The sequence below is a fragment of the Osmerus mordax genome, chromosome 13 (assembly GCF_038355195.1).
Source record: "Osmerus mordax isolate fOsmMor3 chromosome 13, fOsmMor3.pri, whole genome shotgun sequence".
Lineage (NCBI taxonomy): Eukaryota > Metazoa > Chordata > Actinopteri > Osmeriformes > Osmeridae > Osmerus > Osmerus mordax.
Genome location: NC_090062.1, coordinates 3,465,441 through 3,492,376, shown reverse-complemented (window position 1 = coordinate 3,492,376; position 26,936 = coordinate 3,465,441). Strand labels below are relative to the sequence as shown.

At 54.4% G+C, this 26,936-nt stretch overlaps 1 protein-coding gene across 4 annotated transcripts in view; it reads right to left on the bottom strand.

Moving 5' to 3' along the window:
• Positions 1 to 723: 723 nt before the first annotated feature.
• The window catches only part of sbf2 (SET binding factor 2), a 77,944-nt gene continuing 51,731 nt past the window's right edge, over positions 724 to 26,936 (bottom strand). Inside the window, exons 18-42 of one of the 4 annotated variants that reach the window (XM_067248659.1) lie at positions 22,628 to 22,798; positions 22,213 to 22,481; positions 20,294 to 20,466; positions 19,942 to 20,015; positions 16,389 to 16,584; positions 15,865 to 15,992; positions 14,729 to 14,904; positions 14,087 to 14,220; positions 13,670 to 13,871; positions 13,212 to 13,408; positions 12,828 to 12,968; positions 11,888 to 11,971; positions 10,888 to 10,962; positions 9,856 to 10,034; positions 8,935 to 9,111; positions 8,311 to 8,412; positions 6,843 to 7,028; positions 5,590 to 5,716; positions 5,138 to 5,265; positions 3,777 to 4,001; positions 3,321 to 3,428; positions 3,003 to 3,193; positions 2,802 to 2,889; positions 2,575 to 2,706; positions 724 to 2,202 (exon numbers count right to left, since the gene is read on the bottom strand). In XM_067248659.1, the coding sequence (XP_067104760.1) occupies positions 2,104 to 2,202; positions 2,575 to 2,706; positions 2,802 to 2,889; positions 3,003 to 3,193; positions 3,321 to 3,428; positions 3,777 to 4,001; positions 5,138 to 5,265; positions 5,590 to 5,716; positions 6,843 to 7,028; positions 8,311 to 8,412; positions 8,935 to 9,111; positions 9,856 to 10,034; positions 10,888 to 10,962; positions 11,888 to 11,971; positions 12,828 to 12,968; positions 13,212 to 13,408; positions 13,670 to 13,871; positions 14,087 to 14,220; positions 14,729 to 14,904; positions 15,865 to 15,992; positions 16,389 to 16,584; positions 19,942 to 20,015; positions 20,294 to 20,466; positions 22,213 to 22,481; positions 22,628 to 22,798 (3,762 nt within the window). In that variant the 3' untranslated portion in view covers positions 724 to 2,103. The remainder of the gene's footprint in view (positions 2,203 to 2,574; positions 2,707 to 2,801; positions 2,890 to 3,002; positions 3,194 to 3,320; positions 3,429 to 3,776; positions 4,002 to 5,137; positions 5,266 to 5,589; positions 5,717 to 6,842; positions 7,029 to 8,310; positions 8,413 to 8,934; positions 9,112 to 9,855; positions 10,035 to 10,887; positions 10,963 to 11,887; positions 11,972 to 12,827; positions 12,969 to 13,211; positions 13,409 to 13,669; positions 13,872 to 14,086; positions 14,221 to 14,728; positions 14,905 to 15,864; positions 15,993 to 16,388; positions 16,585 to 19,941; positions 20,016 to 20,293; positions 20,467 to 22,212; positions 22,482 to 22,627; positions 22,799 to 26,936) is intronic. The other 3 variants (XM_067248661.1, XM_067248660.1, XM_067248662.1) reach the window with 3 other exon arrangements.

Here is a 26,936-nt window from a genome sequence, read left to right as displayed (position 1 = left end):
CTGCTCCCAGTCCTGGCCAGCTGGGAGAGAGCAGCTCAGGACCAGGTCTCCCCGGGCTCAGCCTCAACTCTGGGGATTCCTTCTGTCAGCCTGCCTACTGACCCTACCCCCAGGGGAAAGGCCCCTACCCCAGCCCCTCCAGGGGCAGGTCTCTCGCGTCCCGCCAGCCAGGCGCCAGGTCTCGTACCTCTGCCCGGGTCTTACCTCTGTCACGGGCTGTCTGTCACACCAGCCTCTCCAGCGTTGGCTCTGACCACATGAGCAGTGTGCCGGCTGCGGTGTCTGCTTTCACTGACAGGGACTCCGAAGGGTGAGAGGTGTTCACATGACACCAGAAACCTCAGCTTAGGCTGAGCTCGGCTTCACTAGCTGCCTGGATCTTGTGACCCATTGTGTGAAAACCTGCCATGTGGTATCTTGTGGTGAGCTAACAACATCCTGGGCAGCATCACAATGGAGCCAGTGTAGTTCTGAGCCCTACTGGAGTGTCACGGTGCCCGTGAATGCTCTCATCTCTGAACTTCATAACGAGATAACTAGCATGGCTTGTTTCAAATAGGAAGGGTACGACTTGACTACTCTGGAAATGTCTTTCTGTGTATACAGTAGGTTGAGTATATTTATGATATAGCACAAAAAAAAGTACTTTTACACTCCTTAGTAATGGATGCCCTCTTCAAATATATCTCATAATAATAATGATCCAAAAAATGTTGATTACAGTTTCAAGTATTCTTGATTTATTTCCAAAAAACAAATTAGTAGGTCTATCACCACAAAACTTGGTACAAAGATACAGTAACAGACATTTTTCTCAAATAGCTTCAGAAATCTTTTAGATGTTCTCTTTATGCTTTTTAGTTTTCTCAAACTGTAGGATGCACATAGAACAGAGAGAGAGAACAGAGAGAGAGAACAGAGATATTTTTAAAAACAAACAATGTCCCACTTATTTATAGTAAAAGCCCTTAAAAAGAACCGGAGCCCATCTGTATAATCTGAGAAATATAGTATAGTCCCCTTCATTTTCAACACAATGGCTCACAGTCATTCTCACCATAGACAAGAAACTGTTACAACAACAGGTACTTACACAGACAACAAAAGAATACAAAAACAGTAAAGTTGGTTGTAGTACAGTTCAGGTTAGAAAAAAAGCATGTTTAATACATTTATAAAAAGTATTTACATAAAACAATAAGCAAACCACTGAAAATGAGTTAAGCTTTTAATAAAAAAAAAACAATAATTTACATCACAAGAACAAAAATGTTATCCATGAATCAAAAACATTCATGTGTTTTAACAAAATAGAGAAACACCCATCACTTACTTAAATAGAACATGTCAGGAAAATGTTTGAAGCTTTAGTGTGCAAAGTATTTATTTTCTAATTTGTCCTGATAAAGGAAGTCATAGGTACAACATCATAGAGTAATGCCTTTTGCCTTGCTGTTTGTCTCTGTTATAGAAAATCTATAATTATATATGGAGTGCATATATTAAGTGCAAATAAATTGCCTCGTCATATTGTGCATTTTTAAAACCTCTGAGTTTTTTGGTGGTTCATACTTTCCATTAAGCAGCGATAACTTTTCCTCGTATTGAAAAAATATTTGAGAAGTTCTCTAGTTTTCGCCGTCATACTCAACTCGTCTATTGAAAACACAGTTTGAAATGGCCAGTGCTATTGCTTACGTCTAGCTCCTAGCTCTAGCTCGAGCTCGCCTTGGTAGTGTGACATACTCAGATGTCAGCTGACAGCGTTCCTATGTCTCCTCTCCTGGTGTCCACTCCCTGTAGCGGTGCCAAGGTCCCCGGGACCAGAGAGGCCTCGGACACGCGTCCTCTTAAACACCTCCTAAAGCTGGCAGACTGCTGCCTGCCTGAAGTCCTGCATAACGGCCTCACAACAGGCAGAGAGAAAGATGAAAGGGAGGGGTGGGATACACACCCTCCACTACCAGGCACTTAGTTGACTGTGGTCCTTGTGATACCGCCACTCCCAGGCTGACACAGGTGAGCAGGGTGTGTCGTGGTGTCTCTACTGTCACCCCCCGCTGGTCCTGCTGTTGTCTGACCCCTTCTGGCCCCGGGGTCAGATCAGGCGTCGGAGATGCAGCTCTGGATCTTGTCCATCCACAGCTGGGCATTGGGGGCGTCCGACGCGCAGAAGTTGTACACTCTCTTGGTGGTCTTCAGCTGGAGAGGCGGCGACACACACACACACACACACACACACACACACACACACACACACACACACACACACACACACACACACACACACACACACACACACACACACACACACACACACACACACACACACACACACACACACACACACACACACACACAGTTAGACCTGATGGATGGACTCGGGATGCTTTTTTCTGAGGTGAACAGGTATAAAAGAAGGTGTAGGCTGTGACGGAGGAGAGAAAGAGAGAGGGGGAGGGAGAGGGAGTGTAGGCTGTGACGGAGGAGAGAAACAGAGAGGGGGAGGGAGAGGGAGTGTAGGCTGTGACGGAGGAGAGAAAGAGAGAGGGGGCGAGGGAGAGATCCACTCACGTCGAAGAAGGCCTTCTCACTGATGTGTTTGGGCGCTGCTATGGTGGGCGCGGCAACCAGGACCGACTCCACCTCCGCCAGGTCTATATGGCCCCGGCAGTTAGTGTCTTCCCCTGTGTCATAGTACCTCAGCTGGACACACACACACACACACACCTTACTATCCGGTACCACCGCTACTTGTAAGGGAGCACCAGACTGTAGCAGGGTAGCGTCGGAGGCCTCACCTGATGCTTGGTGATGTCCAACACAAACCAGCGAGGCTTCCAGCCCTTCAGCAGCGCTCCCCGTTTGAACAGGACCCCCTCAAACGACCTGGGGGTAAGAAAACACGCCAACGTGAGGCACTTCACGCGTGGAGGCATGTCAACCCTCCGCCGCGGCGCGAACGGCGCCGGCCCGGGCCGCTGTGTGACGCCCCTCCTCACCGGTTCTCCTCGTTCTTGGGGGTGAACTGGTTGTAGAGCGTGGCGGCGCGCCGGTTCACCCCGTTGGCGGCGGCGGGGCTGCTGTCCTCCCCCAGGGCGCTGTCGGGCAGGTGCAGCATGGAGCGGCGGTGGAACGCCTGCAGGCTCGACGTGGGGATCAGGCCGGAGATGGACGCGGACTGCTTACGGAGCTGCACCACACCGCACGCACACACACACACACACACAGGTTACATATGGAACCAGGAAAACACAGACGACGTGGACACACACACATCCGCTCTGAAGAGGAGGTGGCTGCTCTGCGGTGACACTCACGTTCCCCTCCTGTCGGAGGTCCTCCTGGATGCTGGCTCGCACCCTGTCCAGCGTGGTCTGCCACCTCTCTGGGGTCTGGCCCAGCTCCACCTCCAGCTTCTCCATGTCCTGGAACACCAAGCAGGCATCATCAGGAAACACACTGGATGGATGGATCTGGAGTGGAATGCTGAGAGAGGGCTGGTATGTGTGTGTGTGTGAGAGAGGGTGTGTGTGTGTGTGTGTGTGAGAAAGGGCCTGTGTGTGTGTGTGTGTGTGTGGAAGGGCTGGGGTGTGTGTGTGTGGGGGGGAGGGCGGGTGTGTGTGTAAGGGCTGGGGTGTGTGTGTGTGTGTGTGTGTGTGTGGAAGAGCTGGGGTGTGTGTGTGTGTGGAAGGGCTGGGGTGTGTGTGTGTGTGTGTGTGTGTGTAAGGGCTGGGGTGTGTGTGTGGGCTGGTGTGTGTGAGTGGGAGCCTCACGGTGAGCAGTTTGGTGATGGCGTCGGGCTGGGCGCGGCCCACGCTGCTGTAGCAGGGCCACACGATCCTCCTCCGGCTGGTGGCGATGGTGTCGGCCTCCTCCGCGCTCTCCGACCTCATGGCCATCATGCGCCAGTCGTACGACGGCCCCGTGGACAGAGTCTCGCCCGTGAAGAAGTCCCACTTGCTCAGGTTGGGGATGCTGATAGATGGCTTCAACACCGGCTACAAGACAAACACAACAAACGAACCCAGAACAGTAAATCACTGTCTTCAGGAAGTGGGTCTGATGTCAGACATATTGGGAAAAGAAGCAAGACTACTGTACTGTACAAGCAAACAAAAGCACATCCAAACAACTGGATCTCTTTCCCATCACACAGACCAGGCTTATCACACTGGCTGGTGTGGGAGACGTGATCCATCTCCCCGGCGATATGAATCAGCCTTAATCTCCCAGAGTGCATCAGTGCGGCGGGAGCCAGTGGGAAAGAATGCGGCCCACCGGACCTAACACTTCCCCGAACACTTAATCACAGCCCAGCCGCCAGGGCCTGGGACCCGGGGCAAGCTAACAGGGCCGCCTGTTGCTCCCCCTGCTCCGCATGATTTACACCGGCCTGGGAGACATGGGCACAGGCCTGATCCATGGCCGCGGGGGCGGTGATTAACAGTTCTCATAAACGCCCACAACACCCCCCTATCAACCCCCACTATTAACCCCCCCCCCCCCCCCCCCCATCCGAAAGCAGAGGTAAACACCAACACTAAAACCGCCCACGGCTTCCCTCCTCGCCGTAAACAAGTGCGTCACGAGCAACGCCGAGCTTCTTAGTCAGGCGATAGGACAGCCGGGTCCTCGGTGACCTCGTTCTGCCTGATAAGGAACCCGCTCCAGAGTTCAGGCTGGATGTTCCGGAGCGTTCCGACAAACATCAACAACAAACCGTGGAGCCTCGTTCACCAGCGGGAAACTGGGAGTCAACACAAGAGCCTTGTGCAAGAGTGGCAGGCTATGAATCAGCGTTGACACCGTCTGGGGAAGGAAGTATGAGGTTCTGAGTTCTGACTGGCTGCTCCTGAAAGGGCCCGGAATGTGGACTCAGTTTGGCCAGCGTGGGCCAGCTCTAGTGGAAGTGCACTGGAGAAGAGGCTGACATGAGGAGCCCAGCCCTGCTCAGGGGGGGGGGGGGGGGGGGGGGGGCCTGGGAGCTGGAAGGAGATGGAGCAGAGATGGCTGCTATGTGCCTGGGGAGTTACAACACACCCTAGGAACGAGGACACGCACTCAAAAGCGCTCCGTTATGGAGCGAGCAAGAGTGCGAGTGTACACACACACACACACACACAGAGAGACTCACGGACACATCGGAGGGGTTGTACAGGTAGTTGAAGAAGACAGGGATCCTCCGGTGCATGCGGCTGATGCACTCCCAGATACAGACGCCTCTCCTGGCCTGCTTGTCTCCCTTGTCCTCAAACAATGTGCCTATTGGAAGGGAGAGACAAAGGGGAGACTGTTTAGCTTCAGGGACACGCACCTCTCCCACTATCAGGTGGCAGAGCGCCCTGATGGCAGATAAGGGAGAGGGCTCAGGTGCTGTGGAAGAGGTCCACTGGAGAACCTCCGCAGATAACATCCACCAGGCTGACACTCCGAATGGGATGTCCTTGGTGCTAGGCTGTGAATTTAGACTCATTTGAGCCGAAAGCCACACCGTTCCTGAACCCAGGGGCTTGATGGTACAGTTCGGCCCACGGTGCAAATCCCCCCCGGGTCAGCACTGTCCTGCAGGCTGCCAGGTGTACTGACCGTGCTCCAGGCGCTCGTAGTCCGAGTCCAGGAGGAAGTTCTTGAAGCGGTTGGAGATGTGGTGGTAGGCCAGGAACTTCAGATAGTGCTGATTAAACTCAAACTCCATGGGATGCTGCTCCAAGACCTGCGAGGAGAGGAGAGGGTCATTCAGGAGGCGCGGTGCACAGCCCTGGCCCTCTGTTGTGACTACAGATGGCCCTGGCTTGCACACACACTCCTCATTACCCACATCAGGAACGCGCCAGGCCGGACCAGGGGTCAGTGACATCATCATTCCCAGACACAGGCTGTGAGGAGCCAGTCGTCCAGTATCCAGGGGAGTGGCCCAGCTCAGAGGCCCTTGGTTCTCTGTTCCTATCTCAGGCCACCTGGGCCTACTGGCGAAAACAACAGCTGTTTCTAGGATGAGGCACTTCTATTTTGGGAGCCGTCCGGTTCCCTCTCCCCCTGTTGGAGGCACTTTGGGGCCGCGGGCCGCAGCCAGGAGCCCTGGGCCCCAGCCAGGAGCCTCGGGCCCCAGCCAGGAGCCTCGGGGCCCAGCCAGGAGCCTCGGGGCCCAGCCAGGAGCCTCGGGGCCCAGCCAGGAGCCTCGGGGCCCAGCCAGGAGCCGTGTCGGCTTGGCAGCCGGAGCCCGCTTTCAAAAGAGAAAGAAACGCACAAACTATGTGTTGATGTAAGTGCATGGGAGTGGGACCCACGGGGACGTGGAAAACACAGCGTTCTCTAAAGTTAGCCCTGCAGCCTGGACCCAGCTCCCCGGGTCTTCAACTCCCCCCCCCCCAGCTTTCTGAGAGCTCTAATCCCCACAACTGCAATTTTTTACACAACAGGCGGAGAAATGTGGAGGGGGGGGTTGGGGGGTGGTGGCGAAACCCGCTAGCGAGCGTGGACAGCTCCGGCACTTGACCACAGGGTTCACAGACCATCTGGACAGCAGCCTCCACTACACTGCTCCCCTGCGTACCACTCTGTCTGAATTACTTATCCGATGTGGGGATTGCGGTTGTACAGAACTAAACCAAGTGTGTAGAGTGTAACAGCTGAATCTCTCTCTTTCTCCTTCTCTCTCTCTCTCTATTCCTCTTCTCTTCTCTTCTCCTCCCTGTCTCCTGCAGGAATGTGATGAGCTCATGAACCGGGGGTGGGAGGGGAAACAGCAGTGGGGTGTGTGTGTATGTGTGTGTGTGTGAGAAGGGTGTGTGTGTGCGTGCGTGAGGGGCGGGTGGTAGGTGAGAGGGGGTGTGTCTTGCCTGGTGCACGCAGTCCAGGAACTGGAGGAAGATGGGGGTGAAGCCGCTGCCCTGGCTGCAGGGGGTGAGGTTGCTGCGCTGGCTGAACTTGTGGCCAAAGGAGAGCCAGTCCTTCTCCAGCAGCACCTGGAAGCCCTCCAGGGTCCTGTAGAACGGGTCGCTCAGCAGCTGCACCAGGGACACCACCTGGAGGGAGGGAGAGACAGAGAGGTTGAGAGAGAAAGACGAGACGAGAGAGAGAAATGGAGAGAGGCGGAGAGAGAAGACGGGAGAGGAAGAGACAGAGATGGTGTGTGAGAGGCAGACAGAGAGAGAGAGAGAAACAATGTAACATAACATCAGTGCAAATGGACGGAGAGAAGGGGGATAAAAGTCGAAACGGCCCCTTAAACTCTCAGGACTGTGTGACGACGGGCCAACACCTTGAGGTCAGCTGGGTGAGCAGGTGAACGAGGGGCAGGTTTGAGTCTGTGGCCACGCCCCCCCCCCCCCCCCCCCCCCCCCCCCGCCCCCTCTCTCTCCCTCCACCCTAGATCTCCTACATGCACCGCCGTGAGCACATTGTCCGTGGCCTCTCTGCTTGGCCTGGCTCCCTGGCCCTGGCTCCCTGGCCCTGGCTCCCTGGCCCTGGCTCCCTGGCCCTGGCTCCCTGGCCCTGGCTCCCTGGCCCTGGCTCCCTGGCCCCCTGGCTCCCTGGCCCTCGGGAGAGGAGGCTCCACGTGTGGAAATGGAGCCCAACACCCCCCCTCCCCCCCACCACCTATGGCCAGAGAGATGTTTGGCTAAAGAAAACCTCCAGGAGCTTTCTCTCTTCCTCCATTTCCTCTGCATGGCCCGGTCCAGACCTGAGCTCCTCGTTCCCCGAGGGCGGATGGGAGAGGATGAAAGAAGGAAGGAGAGGATACACATGCAGCCAGCTCAGACAGGAGGCCAGAAACACGGCCCGCAGCCTACTTTCACGCAAAATTGAATTTGACAAAATAAAAGTGCAGAGGGGGTTTGGGGGGGGGGGGGGGGCCTGTCTCCTGAGGGTGTGTGTTTTTTTTCGGGGGCCAGTAAGGAGGACGCGCTGGGCTGGACACGTGCCTGGCAGGCTTTACCACAGCAGCTCCACGCTGTACAGCACCAGTAAACACGTTTGTAGGACATGCATGCTCGCTCTGCCTTGCCCAATAACGCCGTGGAAAACATGAGCTCACATAGTGGCTCACGGAGCAACTATGAGACAAAATGCTGATTACAGCGAATGGCCTGGAAGAGAAGGCCTGTTCCACAGCTGGCAAAACGGTGTCGCTACGAGTCTGATCCTGATGGAATGATTCACTTCCAGAACAGTGAAGGTACCGTACCGATCGACAATTTCAGTCCCTCTTTTGTGCGCGGTCTGTGGTGTGTGCGTGTGTGGTGTGAGTGAGGTGTGAGTGTGGGTGTGGGCTGTGTGTGTGTGTGTGTGTGTGAGGTGTCCTACCTGCGTGGTGATGTCCCAGCCGTCCTCCAGGCTGAGCAGGACGGACGAGCCGCTGTCCAGCAGCTCCACCAGGATCTGAACCAGCTGCAGCAGCTTGTGGATCTGGGGAACACACGCACGCGCGCGCACGCATACAAACACACACGCACGCGGTCAGTCTCATTCTAACCCTACTGCTATTTTTGGTCTACAATCAGTGGAGTTCTGCAGAGGATTACATGGTGCCATGGAGGGACCCCCCCCCGGGACCCTCCTCAGACGGAGCTGCTGCTATGCGTGAAAAGTGTAAAGACAGGGGCTGCATGGGATCAGCTCGCAGGACGAGAGCCAGCCACGCTCCCTCACCAGTGTGTGTGCATGTGTCCGCGTTTCCCTTGGGAAAGCTCTCTATGGAGAGAATACACCAGGGGGGTCAAAGTCACAGAGCGAGACCATGGGGAGCACAGAGCTGCCTCTTTCTCACAGAACACGGGACTGACATCCTGAAGGCTGCTGGGTGATGCCGGGGAATGGTGACCGCTTGAGTATACATCAGCGTGCGTGTGTGTGTGTGTGTGTGTGTGTGTGTATGTGTGTGTGTGTGTGTGTGTGTGTGTGTGTGCGTGCGTGTGTGTGTGTGCTCACCTGCAGGATCCACTCCGAATCCTCCAGGGCTTTGAGGAAGGAGTCTTCTGCGTCGGTCGATGTGGCGCTGGGTTCACAGGCTCTCAACAGCTTCTTAAAGGAGGCTTTCACCTGCCGCGTGTCGGCAAAGTCCACGGGCACCAGCTCACAGTTCAGAGAAGAGTCCAGTTTGAAGCCCTGCGACACAAGGAACTGTCAAAACACAGACACAACCGTAGATTCGTACTATTCTTACGAACCCAAGAAGAGCGGGGATTCCAGTTTCAAAACAGAACTGGCTACTGCCACATGTAAGAGCACTGAATAAAATGCCCAAACGTATCCTGTCCCCCTGTCAAACATCGATATGATATTGAGTCTGTCCTCAGACTACATAGACCAAAAGGTGAAAATAAGACAATATCAGACAAGGACAGCGAGGCTAATGTGAGAGAACATGTTTCTGGAAGTGTGGCCATCGGCCAATGGCCTCCGTCCACGCAGCTGGCAACTCCAGCATTCTAACGGTTATTTATAACCGAATTTAGCCAAAGTAAAGAATATCAATTTCATATTCAACACACACAGGCACAGTGCACCATGATACCAGGGAGGAGAAGGAGCAGAAAGTCCCAGCGCTTGTCCAACCGTAATATTATCTGAGACAAGGGACTGGGCTTATAAATCAGAATTGGATAAAAGGCAATCAAGTGCTCCTTATCAGTTAGAAAATTTACAGTCAGTTGGAAAAAACAGCTGACCTGACTTCTACACTTCTTCCAAAAACACACAGCCACAAGAGAAAAATCTCACACCAGTCAGCCACACACTGCATCAAATAGCTGCATCCTTCAATCAGTTAGTGTACGAAATCGTGAAGACGCAGAGACGGCTGTACCCATAGCAGCCTTCACAGGGAGTTACAGCAGGACCCAAGCCTACCCTGAGGTGGGACTTTTCTCCAAAGATGTAGAAGGCAGCCTGCTGTTTGAGCAGCTGGGCCTGCAGGCTGTCGCTGCCTGCGGGGGGCGCCAGATCCTTCCCTGCCAGCCTGGCCCCCACCTCTGCTGCTGACGTGTGCTGGCTGAACCTGCTGCTGGAGCGCAGGCTGGCCCACACGCCTGGGACACACACACACACACACACACACACACACACACACACACAGACACACACACCAGAAACACAAGCATGCACGCATACGCACACACACACACACACACACACACAGTTAGCATCACAGGATCACAGACACCTGCAACCATTCAGAGCTTAACATCACAACAAGAATGACACAGCTTACAGTTGCCACAGAGAATGATCGATGGTTAAAAACAAAATGACACACAGCAACATGACCATGACAAGGATAAAGATCTATTCACTAACCCGAAAGGATCAAAAAGTACACCTTAAGATCTAAACGGATACAATCTATGCTTTTCAATTGAAAAGTCGAAATCCTGCCCAACCACACAGAATCAAACAACAGCGTACTAACTCTCCTCTATCTTCCAGCCAACATACTAGTTACTAACCCTTCCTTCCCTAACCTAGTACTAGTGCTCGCCCAACTGTACCTATCTGAGGTCTAATTCTAGCGCATGGTAGGACTGAGAGCTAGACTGCAGTCACAAGACAGACCACAGTGTAGCCAGTGACTCAGGGTGAGCCTTAACCAGAAACCCACAGCTTCCCTGTTTAAACCACAGACTGGCCCCAGAGCCCACTAAGGGTTGTGACAGGTTCTATTCTTCACCACAGTTACTTCTCCTGTTTCTGGAAAGAGAGGGGAAGGAGGCCACAGGGCTCTGAGAGGGTCACAAACACTGACGTTAAACAAGGGACAGGGTTTGGAGGATGGGTTAGTATGAAGTAATGAGCAGGAGTAGATCAAGGAGACCAGGGGCCTCAGAAAGGGTTGTGGGGTGGAAGGTGGGGTGTACACCAGAGAAGAGCAGAGATACACTATACCTTGATTGTGGATTCTTCCCTTAGGGGCAGGTTTTTGGTTTGAGTGAGTGAATAGTTTATCCCTGTACCCAAGCACTGGTGGGTTGTGAGTACGAGGGCAGACGAGAGGAGAGGAGAGGAGAGGGAGGGTACAGAAAGATAACAACAATCAGATGGACATACATAGCAGGTGATACACACTCCACCCTGAGACTGTATGACCATACGAGACACACACACACACACGTCATAGACCACCACCCCAGTAAACACGGTAGAGATAGAGTCTACACCTCAGATGCCATGATAGTGAGAGAGACATGAACTTATGAATGGAGCAATCGACTGAATGAGGGTCAACATGCAATGCTGTTTGATTGTTCAGGTTGGGGTGTCAAGGAAGAAAACGGAAGCATGGGAAATAAAAACGCTCAGTTCCTGGAACGCGTGTTTCAGTCTTTCTAGATGTGCCTGATCAGCAACATTCAGGCAAAAATCGGTGTCTTCAAAAACAAACGAGTCAGCACATTGTCCTGTCAGTCATCTACCACTGCTGTTGCAAGCCTGTGATAAAGGAGGGAGGTGGTTGCACTTGACCTAAATTCACTGTGGTTCCTTCCATTCCTTGCTGTAGCTGAAATATATTGCCAGCTAAATCAAGTGGTTGTTGAGCGTAACCTACTCCAAACCAAAGCACATGCTTAGGCTTTTCAAAACTGTGCCTAGTCCAGATGGTCCCAGAGTGAGAAACGACACGCTTTCCAGAAGGTTGGAGAAACAGTGGTAACAATTTAGGGCTTATGCTACATGAGCATGGGACTTGGTACAGCTGGCCCAGGTAGTCTAGCCTGCTTGTAAAGCCTGCTTGAAGTCATGGACCCCGCCCTTCAATGACAGCAACCTGATATCAGCAACTATTCTCTTCAGAATCTCTGGTGTGTCTTTGTAGATAGTAACATATTGGTTCAGCGACACTCACACACACACGCGCACACACACACACACAGAAAGACAGACTCACCTCCTCTGGCAAAGCTATTGGAGAAGGGCATGTCCAAATGGACTGGAGCCATCTTTGGCATTCTGGATGTCCTCCTTTCACTGCCTATAGCGTGCACATATACACACACACACACACACACACACACACACTTATGATTATACTAAGTTCAGAGTGAGGAGATAGACTCTGTGGGACTAATGCTAAAGTTAGCATCTCCCCCATCGCCCACTGAGGACAGACACCTTCACAGAGTCCGTCATAGCACACACAGAATGTGTGTGTGTGTGTGTATGTGGGGGGGGGGGGTAATCGAGAAAACAAAAGTTTACACTATCTAGACCGGGGGCAGGAACGGGAACAGATCTCTGATAGCAGTGTTCCATTCTGACTCAGACAAAGAAGTCCCAAATCTGTGATTCCTGGTCACATGATGGGAAGTAAACCTGAGCCCCTCCAGAGACTCCCATCATCTGAGATGGGCTTGAATCTCGACACAGAGATGGATGTGTTCTCTGTCGATGCTGTGCTCTCTTCTGACCCAGTTCCCAGAGACAAATAGTCTACGCCGATATAAGGGGAACCGTTTGTCGCTGACGGTGCGAGTGCGACAGTGTGCGTGCGTGCGTGTGTGAAACAGTCAGTGTGCGCGGTCCCCCTAGCCTGGCACGGTGGGTCCGGTCCGCAGGGGTTACGGACGGAGGGGGTGACCCCACGGTGTCCTGTTCCTCTTACGCAACCCAACATTGTGCCTCAGTTCCTTCCCTCGCCACCACGGAGCCCAGAAATAACCCAGGTCACACGGGAGAGGAAGACCCCGGGCGATAAGCAGCGGCAAAACAGCCCATAACCCCAGGACAAAACAGGAACGAGAGACGAAAACAACAGCAGTGTTGAGTCTGGAGAAGAGAGGAGGAGAGAGAAGAGGAAGAGTGGAGAGGAGGCAGAGGGAGAGGTTCACCTGGCGACATGCCGATAAGCGAGCGGTTGGTCAAGGTGTTGCTGCCGTTGAGTTTGAAGTAGATGGGGATGGAGCTGAGGATCGCCTGCAGGTACTTCTCCTGCTCCAGACTGCTGGAGGACTCGGAGGACGAGGCAGGAGCTACGGGCAGAGAGCAGGGCCGTCACCACACACACACACACACCAGCACACACAGATACCTAGGTCCACCCAGACACAACCCCTGGGGCTGTAGTCCAGGGGAAAATCAGCAATTTCCTGGTTGTGAGTGAGAGAGAGGGTGTGTGTCTGTGTGTGTGTGTGAGAGAGAGAGAAAGAGAGAGAGAGATAGAGAGAGAGTGTGTGTGTATGTGCAAGAGTGTGTGTGTGTGTGTGCGGGCCCACCTGTGGAGGAGGGGTTCTGGGACTTGAAGAGTCCCACCACGCTCTTGCCGTGGAACCCTCCGGAGCGCAGCAGCACAGCCTTGGTGCGGGGGTGCTTCCAGCACACGACAGGAAGACGGTTGTGTCTGTAGCAGCGAGCCACCTTGTGAAGACTGCTGTCCTGCACAGACTGAGGAACCACCAGGAGCCCGGGGTAGCTGTGGAACACACACACACACACACACACACACACACACACACACACACACACACACACACACACACACAGTCAGCAGCTATTGAGGTAGTCTCATACAGCAATGTTTCATATCTTAACTGCATGGGTCAGTGTGTGGTCTGGGATAAAAACAACCACTCCATCAATGGCCCTTGACACCGTGAAAACAACAGATAGACCCACTGGCTTCTGCCCTCTACTATCTGGACTGGCCCTGTGTGTGTGTGTGTGTAAAGCTGACCTGCGGCAGAGAGAGTAAAGCCTGTTGACAGCCGTGACTCTGAACTGCTCTCCAGTCTTGGAGCGAGACGAGCTGGCGGTGATGGTGCCCAGACCCAGACGCTGGTAGTCCCGGAAACAGGCCCGCTCCACCAGCTGCTCCATGGTGGACTTCTCAGACGCCCTCAGAGTGCTGCTGGGGGGCGGCTCGCCCTCGTCTGAGACTGCAGCACGCACGCACACACGCACGCGCACACACACATACGCACACAGACCGCTTTTAGATAAGACACATCTGGTGTGGAACTAGTCCAACAGCCTATCTCTGTTTGGTAATCACCTCTCCTCCTCCTCAACTTACACCGTCCTTCTCCCTACGCCAACTCCTCCTCCCCCCTTCCTCCCCCCCCCCTCCCCCCTCCCTCCCCCTCCTCCTCACCTGAGATGTCGTCATCCTCGTGCCAGGTCATACGGCTGCCCCGGTCGTTCTTCTTCAGAGTTGTCTGGCCGCCACGCCCCATGGTGATCTTCCCGGCTTTCTTGGCTCCTTTCACAATGGTTTTGGACAGCGTCCTGGGGGGGGGGGGGGGGGGGAGGAAGAGGAGCACAGGAGAGGATCTGAAGATCATTCATCACATCCTTGATGAGATCAGAGGATTGTCCAACATTTCCAAACAGGGGAACCCACCGCTGAGGTGTGCGATTGACGGCAGGAACAGTTCATGAGATATCGTTATCATCATCCAACTATGATTACAGGAATCTGTGTGTGTGTGTGTGTGTATATATCTCTGTGGCTCGATTATCTCGCGAACCACGCACTGTGTGAAGGTGAACTGCAGCAGGTGTATGGTTCAGGACTCAATGAGGGTGGAGGTAGAGGTAAAGGTAGAGAGTGGAGGTAGAGGGTGGAGGTAGAGGGTGGAGGTAGAGATTGGAGGTAGAGTGTGGAGGTAGAGGGTGGAGGGTAGAGGTAGAGACTGGAGGTAGAGGGTGGATGTAGAGAGTAGAGGTAGAGAGTGGAGGTAGAGGGTGGAGGTAGAGAGTGGAGGTAGAGGGTGGAGGTAGAGGCAGGGCTGACCTGAAGCCTGTGTTCCTCTCTTTCTGTTTGGGGAGGATCAGTTGGGGGGCTGTCTGACCGGCCGCGAAGGCAAACACGCTGAAGATGGATTGCGGGTAACGGATTCTCTGGAGGTGCTTCCTGAAGATCTCCACCATCTCGGAGCTCACCTCCTCATCGAACGCCACCTTGATCAGCTACGGGGGGGGGGGGGGGGGGGGGAATGAGGGAGGTGGAGCAACCATCACTAACAGCTCACATCCCAGACCCATCATGGAACAGCTGAAAATATTACAACCATGAATGAGAAGGTCTGCTGTAATGGACTCCTCTAAAGCCAAAAAACATGTGCAGCAAACAGCGATTTTAGCAAGTGCTTTAGTGTCCGAAACAGAATGTACGGAATGGAAGAATTCGCATATTTCTCACAGAACATCTTCCATGGGTGAGGCTGGGGCCTTGACTGGATCTCATCCTCCCTCTGACACCCCCCCCCCCCACACACACACTTGTTCCTCCCTGAGCACACATCTGACCCCCCTCATGGATCCCCTGTGGACTGCATGTCTCAGTGGTCTGATAATGGAGCCCAGACACACACTCTGGCCAGGGCTAACGCACAACTCACACATGAAAACACACACACACACAGGCAAGCCAACTGACCCCCCCTCTGCAAACACAGCTTTTTATTGTCCCTGTTACTAAAAAGATAGGAATGAACCATAAAAACTTTACAACACTTCATGAATTGTGAAAGACCAAAACCATGTGGTCGCATACATCTATTTTTTTGGGGGGGGTTCTTCCTTAACTCTTAACTCAACATAACATTACACAAGGTTACTTCCAAAGAATTTAATAATATCAAGGCGAATGTAGGTTGGGAATCTGGAACAAATACATCCAGCTTCCTCCCAAATGCCACAACTTCCACAGGAATATATGGGCTCTCCTTGAACATTCTGCCTGTCACAGTGTAGAGTCCATTACAGAAGAACCCCTCACGCAGCGAGCCTGACTTTGAAATTTTACTCCATGAATGTACTAATAAAGTTCAGGAAAAATCAAACATGCCGCCCCAAGGGATAATCATCCTTAAAATCCTTACGATTAGGATTGAACCCCCATTAGCAGCATTAGTGGTGGTGGTGTACCTGGAAGGTGGCTGAGCGGAGCTGCAGCCCCTCCTGCATGTGCTGCTGCAGAAGGTTCTGGATGCTGATCTTCTTGTCCTTGGTCAGGGTGGACACTGGGAAGCTCCTGATGACCACCTGCTCCCCCACTGCTCACACAGAGACACACCTTAGACCTCACACCTCACAGAGACCCAGCATCTCAACTCACCCTCACACCTCACCCCCACAGAGACCCAACACCTCACACCCCATCGAGATACAACACTTCACCTCACCCCCACAGAGATACACCCCCCCACACCTCACCCCTCACACCCACAGAGACACAAGACCTCACCCTCACCCCCCCCCCCCCCCCCCCCCCCCCACCCATCCATGCAACAACACTCAACCAACCCTCCCAACCTCCAGCTTGGAGGTTCATACTCCAGGCAGGATTTCACAGCTGAAGGACGCATGATCAACCTCCGGCCATTTCTAGAGACTTCCACAGGTGATAATAGTGATAGTGATGCCGGCGATGCGGAGAGCAGAAAGCCTACCCAGCGGGTCGTGGGGGGCGCCCTTGAAGATGATGCGGTAGGTCGTGAGGAAGAGGGCTCCCTCTGCCGGGAGGATGTGAGGCCCCCCCAGGAGCCCCCCTGTGGCCTCCTCGCGTCCATCGGCGTCCAGGACCACCCGCAGCCCCTCCGACACAAACTCTTCCCCCGGGAGCAGCACCGGACGCAGGATCTTAGGCTGCAGGGGGCAAGAGGTCGTGGAGGTTACGCTGACTGCACAGGCAGTACACAGGCCTTGTATAGACACAGACATGCATGGGTATGTGAAGAAAGGTCCGGAAAAACACAGACACATGCACGTATGCACGTACACATGCGATCCCCACACACACACACACACACACACTCAGCATATTGGCTAGGACATCAGCAGGTCACGCATATACCCTGTCACACCACCGCAACATCTCATAAAACCCTTTAGCGCATCAACACACACTATTGTGGTCAATGGGCATGCCAGGGTTTACATCCACTGATCCAGGGCCAAGGAAGCAATGTCTTGTACTCTGGGAAGATAATGACCAGCTGTAAACTAACGGTTGTGGAGAACAAGTCGTTCTTTCTAGCCATTTCTCACATTTCTATTAATAATTCCACTCCCAATTTAATTTTGGATACATGATTCGTAGTTCGATGTGAAACACATGGACAGCGACTGCAGTCTGCACAGTATCTCCTCAGTGACACCCCCCCCCCCCCCTCCACCCCCACCCCAACAGCAACATTAATATTTCGACAAAAATGCAGGATCCAATGTTGCTGCAACATCCGAGCCAAGTAACGCAATCAAGTCTGGAAGTCTGAAAACAGTAAAAGGGGGTGTTGGTGAGGCCAGCGGCATGCAGGTGTCCGAGTCCCCCCTCATCATCACCCCCCCCCCCCCTCCGCCCCGGCCCCACACCCCCAGCTGAGCGACAGCAGAGAGAGGAGCATGGAGGAGGAGATCTGGAGCTTCTCACTAGCTCAATGCTGTCCACCCCAACCTCCACCATGGTGAAGAGGAGTCAGGTGGCTGAGCGGTGAGGGAAGCGGGCTAGTAATCAGAAGGTTGCCAGTTCGATTCCCGGCCGTGCCAAATGACCTTGTGTCCTTGGGCAAGGCACTTCACCCTACTTGCCTCGGGGAGAATGTCCCTGTACTTACTGTAAGTCGCTCTGGATAAGAGCGTCTGCTAAATGACTAAATGTAAATGTAAGAGAACCAGGGTGGGATCGGTCTCCCCTCTAAGCCAGGGTTGGCCAGGCCCAGCGGGAGGGGTAGGAGACGGGGGAGCAGGGCCCCGTGAAGGCCCTGCCAGGGGCAACAGAAAGCTCTGATAAAGACACTGTGGGTCCCGCCTTGACAAGGCTGCCAGCTGGACAGCACTCCTACAGTCCGCATCCAACACGAGGCCACACACACCTACTGTACATACACCCACATACTATGCATACAAACCCAGATGGTCCAGCATCCCCAGAGACCAGGAACACGACCGACAGCAGTTAGCACTTAGTCACTGCCTCAAGCTACCAGTCAGAAGTGAATGTTCCACCTCAGCCATAATAACAATGCTGCATCACCAGCCTGAGTAGTAGCTGGAGCCAGCAGGCAGGGGACAGCAGGCAGGGGACAGCAGGCAGGGGGGACAGCAGGCAGGGGACAGCAGGCAGGGGGGACAGCAGGCAGGGGGGACAGCAGGCAGGGGACAGCAGGCAGGGGGGACAGCAGGCAGGGGGGACAGCAGGCAGGGGGGACAGCAGGCAGGGGGGACAGCAGGCAGGGGGCAGCAGGCAGGGGACAGCAGGCAGGGGACAGCAGGCAGGGGGGACAGCAGGCAGGGGGGACAGCAGGCAGGGGGGACAGCAGGCAGGGGGGACAGCAGGCAGGGGACAGCAGGCAGCAGGCAGGGGGCAGCAGGCAGGGGACAGCAGGCAGAGGACAGCAGGCAGGGGGGGCAGCAGGCAGGGGGGACAGCAGGCAGGGGGGACAGCAGGCAGGGGGGGCAGCAGGCAGGGGGGACAGCAGGCAGGGGGGACAGCAGGCAGGGGGGACAGCAGGCAGGGGGGACAGCAGGCAGGGGGGACAGCAGGCAGGGGGGACAGCAGGCAGGGGACAGCAGGCAGCAGGCAGGGGGCAGCAGGCAGGGGACAGCAGGCAGCAGGCAGGGGGCAGCAGGCAGGGGACAGCAGGCAGGGGACAGCAGGCAGGGGACAGCAGGCAGGGGACAGCAGGCAGGGGGGACAGCAGGCAGGGGGGACAGCAGGCAGGGGGGACAGCAGGCAGGGGGGACAGCAGGCAAGGGACAGCAGGCAGGGGGGACAGCAGGCAGGGGGGACAGCAGGCAGGGGGGACAGCAGGCAGGGGGGACAGCAGGCAGGGGGGACAGCAGGCAGGGGACAGCAGGCAGGGGGGACAGCAGGCAGCAGGCAGGGGGCAGCAGGCAGGGGACAGCAGGCAGGGGACAGCAGGCAGGGGACAGCAGGCAGCAGGCAGGGGGCAGCAGGCAGGGGACAGCAGGCAGGGGACAGCAGGCAGGGGACAGCAGGCAGGGGACAGCAGGCAGGGGGGACAGCAGGCAGGGGGGACAGCAGGCAAGGGACAGCAGGCAGGGGGGACAGCAGGCAGGGGGGGGCAGCAGGCAGGGGGGACAGCAGGCAGGGGGGGACAGCAGGCAGGGGGGACAGCAGGCAGGGGACAGCAGGCAGGGGGGACAGCAGGCAGGGGACAGCAGGCAGGGGGGACAGCAGGCAGGGGGGACAGCAGGCAGGGGGGACAGCAGGCAGGGGGGACAGCAGGCAGGGGGGACAGCAGGCAGGGGACAGCAGGCAGGGGGGACAGCAGGCAGGGGACAGCAGGCAGGGGGGACAGCAGGCAGGGGGGACAGCAGGCAGGGGGGACAGCAGGCAGGGGACAGCAGGCAGGGGACAGCAGGCAGGGGACAGCAGGCAGGGGGGACAGCAGGCAGGGGGGGCAGCAGGCAGGGGGGGCAGCCCCTCAGCTCTCCTGCTGCTCATGACCCACCAGGGTCACTCCTGCTGCTGTTTAGACAGCGCTGCTGGCCTCCGCTGGGATCATCACACACACGCGCGCGCACACACACACACACACACACCAGGCCTGACACAAACAAACACGCACGCTCACAGGCACAGACACACAGGTTACCGGGGGGCCAGTTGCTCATGGGAACAACCATTTGGTTTGTGTGTGTGTGCATGTGTGGGAAAAAAGCGCTTATCAAGCGTCGGCTGTGATAAAAGATAAGGAAACTACCAACAGAACAAGTGTCTCCGCTAGGCTGGATGCAAAGCGCCCTCAGAGTCGTCGTGACCTTCAGCTGGCCATGACGCTCTAAACCTGGTATGACAGAACAGGCTCATTCCCCTAATTACTTATTCCACCTGTACCGGTGAGACCGACATCTCCCACAGTCACAGGCTGGTCGTATCTGGCCGTGTGTGGAGAGATAGAGGCCACGCTGCAGCCAGTAGAGGTGGGAGGGAGGGGTGTTGCGTGTGACAGTGTGTGTCCAGTGCAGGGCAGCACTCGCCTTGTGAATGGGAGGCAGCCTCCTGCTCTCCCTGTGGACAGCCTCCAGAGTCTCCATCTGCATGGCCACAATACCTGAGGGGGGGGGAGGACATATTAGCACTGTGCCCCACCTAGAAACGCACACCTACTTACGAACACAGCCTGTGTTTACAGATTAAAGGCCACCCTTTTTATGTCAGACGGTATGGTAATCTGCCTAAGTGCTGTGGGTTTTGGGCCAAAAATACACTCCCAGTCGCCCTTGGCTTTTAAAGATGGAGCCGATATAAGTCACCCCCGGAAAGCTGACAGAACTAGGCCAGCGGGATCTTGAACCCCTGGGGGTCGGGCTGGGTTCTCTGAGGGTTTACCTGGGATCATGCTGTGCAGGCTCTTGATGTGGTCCTGGGTCACACCGCTCTCTGTGCACACCTTGTCTATGAAGCGGGCGACGAACCTCACCACGGAGTTAGCCACGTCGCTGTTCTCCGAGTCCTCGAAGCCGCTCTCGGTGTCGAAGCTCTCAGCCACGCTGCCGGCAATACTGCACGACGCGCACGCACATACACACACACAAACACACATTAGGGCCAGTGAGTTACTTCTAGTTGAATGGAATGATACAGTAGGCAGATGACATTATACACATAGGCGCCTATTTATGTTTTCCTCCGTGGGTGCTCACGGGCGCACGCCCTTTAAACAGGAAAAAAAGGCAGTCAAAAAAGGTTTGCATTTCAGAACCTTAGGAAATGGACAGCGGCCGACACGACCACACACGCCTATTAACTCGATAATAAAGCCGTAAAGTAGGCTATCTTTCAACTCAGGACAGCGCCACTTCTCACAAATCCGGATGGGACTGGAGATGGAAAAGTTGAAGAGACACGTACCGGTAAACCGCGATCAGCTTCGTGGGCAATGAAGAATCGATGCCACCTCGGCGACATAACCAATCACACCGTGACAGACGCTCCACTTAGCACCAACTGCAACGTTTCATTCTCAATGAATGTACCCTACTGGCAGTCTGGTACACGTGGGCGCTCGAGCTCCGGAGCAGCCACGGTATCGGCGCCTGGGATTCCGCATGTTACAAAAGGCGGGCGGATGAGGGGAACGTTAAGGTGCATTTGAGGAACGTTTGCGGTCTGGCCGGAGGCAGGCTGAGATGCCAGGGCCCGGGTTCAAGGCGTCCTGGCAACGCTACACGAGTCACATGGGACAGTGATGTAAGCATTCCACAGAGTTTACAAACCCACAGATGAGAGCCAGAAGTCCTCTCAGAGGAACACAACAAGTCTGGGGAAACGACGTACATACATTCTTTGAGAGGAAAATACAACAACAACAACATACAAGAATGTGGCCTCTGCCTCGCTCCCGCATCTCGAAAGACATTAATCGTGGGGCATGTAGTTTTTAAGAGACGTCGGTATGCCATGCTGTACTCGCTAGCCATGTAAACTGGCTGAGTGCCTCGCCTTCTCGGTAGCGTGGTCGAAGTTCACTACGTGCTACTGTGCAGCCAGCAGGAGGGTCGTCAGGGAAGCACAGGATCTGGAGATAGCTACTGTTCAGCCTTGGCAGGTCCTTCCACCCGTTTCGGAGAAAAAGGACCCCCAGGTGAGAGAAGTTTCCAGACTCGTTTCACTTTACAGCTACTGCTGAACACTGCGAATCCTTTTCACCGCCATTCGTGTTGCTCTTGGTCGAGTGTGGTGTTACCCCCCCCCCACCTCACCCCACCCCCCTCCTGCAGAAGCCCTGTGTGTTTTAAACACCCTAGCAGAGATGAGGCAGCACTCCAGTGTGTGACGAGTCAACGAGGGCCAGTAGGAAGGATGTGGGCTGGATCCAGAGGAGGTGTCATGCTCCATCTGGCCAGAGAGGAGGCTATCAGATACCCAGTGGGGGAAGCCATTTCCGCCCACGCACTTATCAGCACCTTACTGAGGAGGAACAAGTACTCCCTAACCAAAAACAGCATACAGAACAAACAGTTTCCCCATCAGGTTCTCTCCTCCAGATATCTCCCTGATTTGTCCACAACATCTCACCTCATGCGCCTGACCATGGTGTCGGACCAATGACTACAGCTTGGATTAGACCGCTAGGAGACTGTGGAAAGGAGCAGGAAGTCCAGTGTACCTGCCCTTGTACAGTCATTGTTAGGAATGGCTTGATAACCTTGATGCTGTTATATCTGGATCAATCGGACCTGCTGCACCAATAACCCCCAAAACGTGAAACTCTAAGAAATCCCATAACTCCCAGTTTGTGTGCTTGCCTGTTGGTGACGATGCTGTTGCTACCGCTCTCCCAGTCGGTGGCTGGGGCGCTCCGCAGCAGCTTGTTCTTGCTGGTGTCCAGAGGCACCAGCAGGTAGACCATGAGGCTGGCGTAGTGGATGGCCTGGCTGAACACGGTGCTCTCCTCGTTCTTCACTAGCTCCTGCTGCTTCTCCTTGCTCAGGCCCGGCCACGCCCGCAGCTGCTCCGCGGCCAGGTCCATGGCCGTCCGCTCGGACGGGCTGGCGGCCAGCTGCGGCTCCTGCTCCTGCCCGGGGTCAACGTGGGGAGTTCAAAGATTGGGGGGGGAGGGGGGAAACACCATGTCTTGCTGCTAATATTGCATTTAAACGGCTCAGTTCCCCATAGTGGAGATACAGCACTGTGAAGACAAAGGGAGCCTGGTTTTCTCACCTTGAGCCTGGCAGTGATCCCTTGTTTTTCTTCCGAGGTGGTGAGGTACAGAGCTCGGATCTGGTTCTGGACCTCACCGTAGAAGGTGGACTCCCAGAACTGCTGATTGGTCCAGATAGGGTGGTCCTGGACACAGGTGTACGCAAACTGGTTCACTCCCACCACCAGTTTCTGCAACCAAACAAGAAGGCAGAGAGAGTTTTTCACGTGAAAAACTGCAGAGCAGAAGGTTTTTCAACAAGCAGCTGACTCAGGCTCTGGGAGGCTAGACCGGACAGTCCCAGTTTGCTGAGTATCTGGGTATGAAGGGTTCCTGTAAGAGTAGCTTGGCCTTACTGTTTCACAACTCGTGAAACTAACTGGGCTGCAAAGAGGAGAGCTTGTAAAGGAGAACATTAAAACCCTGGTGAAAATAGGAAAACAATGCAAAGCTGCCAAAGGTCTCAAATGTAATCAATCATTTCTCGTGGGTCATACGTTTTTCAGCACATTAGACCCCACACCAAGACTTCTACTCCCACTCCCAAAGTGGATATATATCTCTCTCACTCTCACACTCGCTCACTCTCTCGCTTTCTCTCGCTCACTCCTGCCACTCTCACTGTCTGTTTCCTTCTCTGTCTTTCTCCGTCGCTCTCTCTGTCTGTTTAATAACAGGCTCCTGCTGTTTTTCCATGGTTAGAGCAGTTCAGAGACACCTGCTGTTTGCATACCACGCCTGGAGGGAACAAGCAACATTCTGTTAAAGCCATGAAGGCTGTTCCTCACTCCCACTGGCTTTAGACATAAACACCAATGAAATCGAGGCAACAAAGTGACACCTCCACGGCCTGGGTCGAGGAACGCACTGTGCCAACATGGCACAGGACCAGCTGTGAACAAGTCACCCCCTCAACTCCTCCTCAACCCCCCGGCCCCCTCAACCTTGGACCACCGCCCCCCTCAACATCCTCTGCCTCCTCACCCACCTTGGCCTCCCTCTTTTTTACCCCCCCCCCGCCCTCCTGTCTCCCCTCACCACCCCCAGCCCCCCCCAACCCCAGCAGAGCCTAGCCTCAGGGCCATGTGCCTCTCAGTAGACACTCTCAAGCCTCTTATTAGATTAGTGTTTCATTTCTATCCCTCTGAGTCTGATACAATACACCGCACTGCTTCTCTGTTATGGCTCACAATGGTTCCACCCCGCCAGTGGCCAACAGCAGCCCAGCTACTGTGGACGCCAGACGGGGGAACAGACCTGGCTCCTTCCCCCAGCAACGGAGGCTCCCCGCTGGGCCCAGCCACACCGCAGGGCTGCCTGGGGTTGAGCTGGGTGATCATGGCAGTGGGGGGGGGGGGGGTATTGTTCCACACAGGATAGAGTATGGAGTCTCTCTCTCTCTCTCTCTCCCTCTCTCTCCCTCTCTCTCCCTCTCTAAGATTCTCCCCCATAGGAGGGCAGCAGTGGTCTGTCAGCCCTGAGCTCTGAGCCAGCAGCATCGCCGATCCCTCACTCCCTTAAACAGAACGCCGGCACCCCTCTAAGACGCCCATCTGCAGAGCGGTCTCAGACACATCCCTCCTACCCCGGCATGTGGACGCAGAAATCCTTCCGAAAGGGCGGCGTTCCATCATCTGGGAAATCAAGGAGCCCCTACGCTAATGTGACGGCTCGTTTGGATCGTTTCTCTTCCCCTCCGCGGACAGGAACACTTTTATATGCATTAGCTTGGCTCGCGCCAGTGGAACACCGTGTCCTGCCCCTGGACGCTAGCAGCCACTCATTCATTCACGGAGCAGGAAGCTGGCCGGGGGCTCCAGGGCTGTCGCTGACAAATCAGCCTTGACCACAGGCCTTCCACACCGTCGCCCGAGCCGTGGAGCCGAAGATAAAGCTGGCTGTGCCCAAGCTAATGGACTTATCTCGATGACTTGAGTGGATTACAGAGTCTAGACTCTGTATAACACACAGAAGAAGGTGCAGGGGAGAGTTAGGACCAGAGGTTCGCTATTCGCGTAACACAACCTCTGGGTTAGGACTGTCGTTATCCTAAGACTAATGGGCACTAAGGGGGAATACTATAACATTTGTCTTGCTCCCTGTCATGTGCTGTGGCAATATATTGGCAAAGGTGTGTGTGTGTGTGCGTGCGTTTAGGTCAGATTGACCGCAGCCAGCTCCCCACATTCTGATAGCTGAGAGCAGCCTGGGTCTGGGCCCAAGGGCTCTGCACAGACACACAGATGTAGAGCAGACATATGGAGGTAGACAGGGGGGAGAGTGATAGTGGGAAGGAAGGAGACACCAGGAGGACTGCATTGTTAAATAAAGAGGAGGAATGCAGGGCTGAGAGAGAGAGATAGAGAGAGAGGGAAAGAGAGGGAGAGAGAGAAGGAGGGAGAGAGAGAGCGAGAGAAAGACAGAGAAAGACGGAGAGGGTGTGAGAGAGAAGGACAGAGGGAGACAGAAGGTTGGGTGATAAACAGAGAGGGAGTGGGGGGGGTATCATATTTTATAACTCTGTTGATGGTTGACCTGTTCCTGGACTCTTATGACTAGTTAAGAGGCAACACATGATGTAAGTGTATCACAGACAATCATCCAGCATCCCAGGATGTTCAATACAAAAATAGACATTCCTCTGAAAGTCCTTGAAAGTCACAGGATGCAATGTGGAGAAACACAATATCCAAACCTGCGCACAATCAATCTTCATTCGTTTGCTCATGCTGTATGACTATTGTGCAAAGTATTTGTGTCCGGAAAAACAAAAGAGCATGTCTCCATTCAAACAATGTATTTACAGCAGATACCCCAGTCAAACAAACACATGTTGACAAGCGTGGCCCTATAGACCAGCGGGACATGCTAACACAGTCGCCTCCATGGCCCAGAGCAAACACAGCCCTGTCCAGCCCGCGGCCATCTCAGTGGTACAAGAAGGTCACTCAGTAAATCATTCTCCACACCAGGACAGAGCGTAAAAACAGCTTGACAAGACAAACCTTCAAAATCCCTCCACGCATAAACTATGGCAGAAAGAATGCAAACAGAGCAACGGTTAGGCTATGTGAGTCAAGAATCGTGTTTGGGGGGCCTACTGACTCGCTGCCTCATCCAACTAGTGTTTCTCTCTCACAAAGCCAAATGGATGGGATCGGCCCGGACACTGCTTACGCATAGCAAATGTCAAACAATGAGTTTGAAAGGTACAATAACACATACCCAGGTAGCCCTGAGAGCCTTGGGTAACATGACCTTTCGGAGGAACAATGCAGCTTCCCGGCTGACTGAGAAAGCAGGTCCGGAACAAAAGGTTGAGATTTAGCTAGATCAACTTTACCTAGCGAGGGTGACTACGTCAGCCTGACCTGACCCCAAACACCTGGTCCCAAAGCCGTCCACCTGTTGACAGTGTTATCATGTTTCATCCGTTAAACATCCAACTCGGCTAAGGGTCCTGGTCACGAATCACTTCAATGTCCATGTTTGGCTTCAGCTAGACAACTCAATTACGAGAAACAGCGACACAAGGAAGGGGAGAAGGCAGAACTCTCCAGAATGTGGCTCACTGATAGAGCATGACGGCTCAAACACTTGACCAACAAACCACACGCGGTCAGTAAATCAAGTGGGCAGTTCACGGGAAATTCTGCTTTAACGCAGCTTGATGGCAGAATAACAGTCCGTCTCCCCCTGTAATCGTCTTCAAGTTCTGTGGAAGTCAGACAGGACATGGTGGAAATATGTACCCTCCAGTGGTGTCCCAGGCTCGTCAACTTAGTCGAGCCAGGCCAAGGAGAGCAAAGCTAGTTAGACCGAAACCAAGCTCTGAACCAGACCTGGCATTGCCTGTGTACAGTAGAAGACCCAGTCTCATTTTAGGCTCGAGATTATGTACATTAGCCTATTAGTTTCAGTGGAGGAGGACTGTGTATGGAGCATATTAGTTTGGAGTTGGTTCATGGGCAGACGGGCCCCAGACAGGCTGGAGCAGGAGGGAAACAGAGACTGGGCCCAGAGGGAGAAGATCTGACCTCATTTCTTCCAGTCCTGATCCCCTCTCCTCTGCCTCGTCCTGACCGTTGTTGTTATGTTAAAAACAAAAAACAACATCGACCGACGGAGTGACAGATAGATGGAGCTAGAGAGAGAGAGAGAGAGAGAGAGAGAGAGAGAGAGAGAGAGAGAGAGAGAGAGAGAGAGAGAAGGGAGAAAGGGAGAAAGGGAGAAAGGGAGAAAGGGAGAATACAGACAGACACACAGAGAGAGATAGAGACTTGAGTCAGTGAGCAGAGTGACAAGTGCATGTGACGACCCTGTTATTGA